Source organism: Boleophthalmus pectinirostris, unplaced genomic scaffold, assembly GCF_026225935.1.
Source record: "Boleophthalmus pectinirostris isolate CB_2022bp ecotype Guang Dong unplaced genomic scaffold, ASM2622593v1 HiC_scaffold_10, whole genome shotgun sequence".
Taxonomy (NCBI): Eukaryota; Metazoa; Chordata; class Actinopteri; order Gobiiformes; family Gobiidae; genus Boleophthalmus; species Boleophthalmus pectinirostris.
Window position 1 is genome coordinate 24,474,010 of NW_026570971.1, and position 5,844 is coordinate 24,479,853.

A 5,844-nucleotide genomic window follows, 5' to 3' on the forward strand; every position below is an offset into this window, starting at 1 on the left:
AAAAACTAACAATTACAGTACATACATCTATGACATAATAAGATAATATTTTGAGTTTCACAAAATAATGCTATACTTAAAAAAAAAAAAAATCTTACTGTTAAAAAAGATGAGTAAAAATAAGCTGAGAAACCCATGATTAAAACAGCCCATGCTGTCTGAGCTGGAGACAGACTCTTGTGTTAATGAAGAAAACCATATGTTAGAGTAGTTCCATTGTAGGTGGGCGTGTCTTCATTCAGACAGTTGTGGTCTGATAGTCCCCCTACTGTACACCCAGACTCTTGATATGTTTTTGTTGAGGTTTTGCATGAGTTTGATTCACTGTGTTCACTTACAGCACAGAAATACATGGCTTTATCTGCAGCTGTTACATCTTTCACTGTAAATGTCCCACTTTCAGCTTTGGCCCGGTGAGCAGAGTATTTTTCTTTGCTGAAATCTCCAAAGTCATGGTCATTTTTGCCATACAATGCATAAACTACGAGTTTCATAGTTTCTCCCGGCAGCTGTCGATACCAGTACATTTGAGTATAACCAGTTCCTTTTGTGTGGGTGCAGGTCATGGTGGCTTCTTTTCCTTCTTGTGCCCAAATCAATTCATCCTGGGTCACATCTGAACCCTCAACTTGACCTATAATTGAAATATAAATGGTAATTTAACAAATCTACGATAATACGTAAATACATAATGTAAAGTTTCATGGATCTTACCTTTTACCTGTAATCTAAACAAAATGACGAGAAAGGTGATTGTGTGTCTGAACATGTTGGGGCCTGAGTGACTGAAATGAACTGGAGGAAGTACAGATATGTGTTGTGTCACTTTATGTGACCTTCCCAGACTGAGGGTAGATCACCCCCTATGTGCAGAAAGTGATACTGCATAAATTGTCAAGTGTAGCAGGTGTGAGTGACTCTGATCTTCTGTATAAATTTAATCTGGAGTTTTTGTTCATGTTTGAAATGAGTTTGTTTCACTGTGTTGACTGACAGCACAAAAATACACTCCACTGTCTCCAGGCTGCAGCTTTTCCACTGTCAATGTCCCACTTTCAGCATTCGGTTTTGTAACTTTAATTCCCTTGTTTTTAAAATCTGACTCAAAATCTGGATTAGAGTTTGGAGTTGTAAATACGATTTGTCTCATGTTTTCTCCAGGTCTCTGTCTGTACCAGTACATTTGATAATAAGTAGCTCCTTTAGTGTGGCTGCAGTGGAGTGTGGCATTCCCTCCTTGAGATTCCCACAAAATGTTCTTCTGGATCACACTGGAAAAACACATGCCTAAAGAGAAATATAAGTTATGTTTATGTTGTGAATTAGATCTTTTGATTATGAAATCTAGCCACGAATATGGGACTGTTACCAAAGCAATTAACAACTCAAAACTAAATATTCTGTCTTTTAAAAGGTCAAACTAAAAAGGAAAATAGTTTGTTCTCTTGCAAAGTTTTTAAATGGAAGAAGACTTGAGCCTGCAGTCTGGGTTTAGGGATCCAATATAATTAAAAGCATTTTCACAGTATAAGTAATATGTCTTGTGTGTTTTATTTAAAAGTTAAAAAACGAACAATTAGAGTACATACATTTATGACATAATAAGATGATATTTTGAGTTTCACAAAACAATGCTGATACTTAAACAAAACAAAAAAAAATCTTACCCTTAAATAAGATGAGTAAAAATAAAATGAAAAACGCATGATTAAAACAGCCCATGCTGTCTGAGCTGGAGACAGACTCTTGTGTTAATGAAGAAAACCAAATGTTAGAGTAGTTGCATTGTAGGTGGGTGTGTCTTAATTTAAACAGTTGTGGTCTGATAATCCCCCTACTGTACACCCAGACTCTTGATATGTTTTTGTTGAGGTTTTGCATGAGTTTGAGTCACTGTGTTGACTTACAGCACAGAAATACATGGCTTTATCTGCAGCTGTTACATCTTTCACTGTAAATGTCCCACTTTGAGCACTGGCCCGTTGAGCAGAGTATTTTTCTTTGCTGAAATCTCCGAAGTCATGGTCATTTTTGCCGTACATTGTATAAACTATGAGTCTCATAGTTTCTCCCGGCAGCTGTCGATACCAGTACATTTGAGTATAACCAGCTCCTTTTGTGTGAGTGCAGCTCATCGTGGCTTCTTTTCCTTCTTGTGCCCAAATCAATTCATCCTGGGTCACATCTGAACCCTCAACTTGACCTATAATTTAAATATAAATGGTCATTTAACAAATCTACGATAATACGTAAATACATAATGTAAAGTTTCATGGATCTTACCTTTGACCTGTAATCTAAACAAAATGACGAGAAAGGTGATTGTGTGTCTGAACATGTTGGGGCCTGAGTGACTGAAATGAACTGGAGGAAGTACAGATATGTATTGTGTCACTTTATGTGACCTTCCCAGACTGAGGGTAGATCACCCCCTATGTGCAGAAAGTGATACTGCATAAATTGTCAAGTGTAGCAGGTGTGAGTGACTCTGATCTTCTGTATAAATTTAATCTGGAGTTTTTGTTCATGTTTGAAATGAGTTTGTTTCACTGTGTTGACTGACAGCACAAAAATACACTCCACTGTCTCCAGGCTGCAGCTTTTCCACTGTCAATGTCCCACTTTCAGCATTCGGTTTTGTAACTTTAATTCCCTTGTTTTTAAAATCTGGCTCAAAATCTGGATTAGAGTTTGGAGTTGTAAATACGATTTGTCTCATGTTTTCTCCAGGTCTCTGTCTGTACCAGTACATTTGATAATAAGTAGCTCCTTTAGTGTGGCTGCAGTGGAGTGTGGCATTCCCTCCTTGAGATTCCCACAAAATGTTCTTCTGGATCACACTGGAAAAACACATGCCTAAAGAGAAATATAAGTTATGTTTATGTTGTGAATTAGATCTTTTGATTATGAAATCTAGCCACGAATATGGGACTGTTACCAAAGCAATTAACAACTCAAAACTAAATATTCTGTCTTTTAAAAGGTCAAACTAAAAAGGAAAATAGTTTGTTCTCTTGCAAAGTTTTTAAATGGAAGAAGACTTGAGCCTGCAGTCTGGGTTTAGGGATCCAATATAATTAAAAGCATTTTCACAGTATAAGTAATATGTCTTGTGTGTTTTATTTAAAAGTTAAAAAACGAACAATTAGAGTACATACATTTATGACATAATAAGATGATATTTTGAGTTTCACAAAACAATGCTGATACTTAAACAAAACAAAAAAAATCTTACCCTTAAATAAGATGAGTAAAAATAAAATGAAAAACGCATGATTAAAACAGCCCATGTTGTCTGAGCTGGAGACAGACACTTGTGTTGATGAAGAAAACCAAATGTTAGAGTAGTTGCATTGTAGGTGGGTGTGTCTTAATTTAAACAGTTGTGGTCTGATAATCCCCCTACTGTACACCCAGACTCTTGATATGTTTTTGTTGAGGTTTTGCATGAGTTTGAGTCACTGTGTTGACTTACAGCACAGAAATACATGGCTTTATCTGCAGCTGTTACATCTTTCACTGTAAATGTCCCACTTTGAGCACTGGCCCGGTGAGCAGAGTATTTCTCTTTGCTGAAATCTCCGAAGTCATGGTCATTTTTGCCGTACATTGTATAAACTATGAGTCTCATAGTTTCTCCAGGCAGCTGTCTATACCAGTACATTTGAGGATAACCAGCTCCTTTTGTGTGAGTGCAGCTCATCGTGGCTTCTTTTCCTTCTTGTGCCCAAATCAATCCATCCTGGGTCACATCTGAACCCTCAACTTGACCTATAATTGAAATATAATATTTTAGGCACATAGTCATTTTAAAATTCTACAATAATAAATACATAATGTTACATTTTATGAACCTTACCTTTTACCTGTAATCTATACAAAATGACCAGAAAGGTGATTGTGTGTCTGAACATGTTGGGGCCTGAGTGACTGAAATGAATTGGAGGAAGTACAGATATGTAGTTATATAGTGTCACCTTATATGACCTTCCCAGACTGAGGGTAGATCGCCCCCTATGTGCAGAAAGTGATACTGCAGAAATTGCTAAATGCAGCAGGAGTGAGTGGACTCTCTTATGTTGTGTATTAGTTTTCTCTTGCAGTTTTGTTTATGTTTTAAAAAGATTTTTTCACTGTGTTCACTGACAGCACAAAAGTACACTCCACTGTCTCCAGGCTGCATCTTTTCCACTGTCAGTGTCCCACTTTCAGCATTTGGCCTGGGAACATTAAATATATCATCTGTAAAATCTGGCTCAAAATCAGGTTTGGTTGTTGTCATTGGAAATACGATTTGTCTTATTATTTCTCCAGGTCTCTGTCTGTACCAGTACATTTGATTGTAATATGCTTTATTGTGGCTGCAGTGGAGTGTGTCATTCCCTCCTTCAGATTCCCACAAAATGTCCTTCTGGATCATATTGGGAAAACACACACCTAAACAGAGAAATACAAGTTATGTTTATGTTGTGAATCTGATCTTTTGATTAGGAAATATATCTGCAAATATGAGACTGTTACCCTAGCAATTAACAACTCAAAACTAAATATTCTGTCTTTTGAAAGGTCAAATGTCCTCAAAATGACGCTGTACCGGGAAACCTAAATCCATGAATTGGTTAAATGAAGAGGAAAATAGTTTGTTCTTTTGCATTGTTTTAAAATTGAGTCAAAAACATAAAAATTACAGTACATACATCTATGACACAATGAGATATTTTGAGTTTCACAATAATAATAATGCTAATATAAAATCTTACCATGAAATAAGATTGGCAAATATAATGTTAGAGACCTGGATACGGACTTGTGTTGATGAGGAAAACCATGTGTTAGAGTAGTTCCATTGTAGGTGGGTGTGTCTTAATTCAGACAGTTGTGGTCTGATAATCCCCCTACTGTACACCCAGACTCTTGATATGTTTTTGTTGAGGTTTTGCATGAGTTTGATTCACTGTGTTGACTTACAGCACAGAAATACATGGCTTTATCTGCAGCTGTTACATCTTTCACTGTAAACGTCCCACTTTGAGCACTGGCCCGTTGAGCAGAGTATTTTTCTTTGCTGAAATCTCCGAAGTCATGGTCATTTTTGCCGTACATTGTATAAACTATGAGTCTCATAGTTTCTCCGGGCAACTGTTTATACCAGTACATTTGAGTATAGGTAATGTCTTTTGTATGAGTGCAGGTCATGTTGGCTTCTTTTCCTTCTTTTGCCCAAATCAATCCATCCTGGGTCACATCTGAACCCTCAACTTGACCTATAATTGAAATATAAATGGTAATTAAAAAAAAAAAAAAGAGCATAATGTAAAGTTTCATGGATCTTACCTTTTACCTGTAATCTAAACAAAATGACGAGAAAGGTGATTGTGTGTCTGAACATGTTGGGGCCTGAGTGACTGAAATGAACTGGAGGAAGTACAGATATGTGTTGTGTCACTTTATATGACCTTCCCAGACTGAGGGTAGATCACCCCCTATGTGCAGAAAGTGATACTGCATCAATTGCCAAGTGTAGCAGGTGTGAGTGACTCTGATCTTCTGTATAAATTTAATCTGGAGTTTTTGTTCATGTTTGAAATGAGTTTGTTTCACTGTGTTGACTGACAGCACAAAAATACACTCCACTGTCTCCAGGCTGCAGCTTTTCCACTGTCAATGTCCCACTTTCAGCATTCGGTTTTGTAACTTTAATTCCCTTGTTTTTAAAATCTGGCTCAAAATCTGGATTAGAGTTTGGAGTTGTAAATACGATTTGTCTCATGTTTTCTCCAGGTCTCTGTCTGTACCAGTACATTTGATAATATAATCCTCCTTTAGTGTGGCTGCAGTGGAGTG

General features: G+C 36.9%; 1 gene segment (V, D, J or C); it reads right to left on the minus strand.

Annotated features, from left to right (window-relative positions):
- Positions 1–3,626: 3,626 nt before the first annotated feature.
- Positions 3,627–5,546, minus strand: LOC129409676 (T cell receptor beta variable 10-3-like). The segment is given in 3 exon segments: positions 3,627–3,771; positions 4,969–5,264; positions 5,335–5,546. Coding segments are annotated over 3 exon segments (375 nt in total).
- Positions 5,547–5,844: the final 298 nt, after the last annotated feature.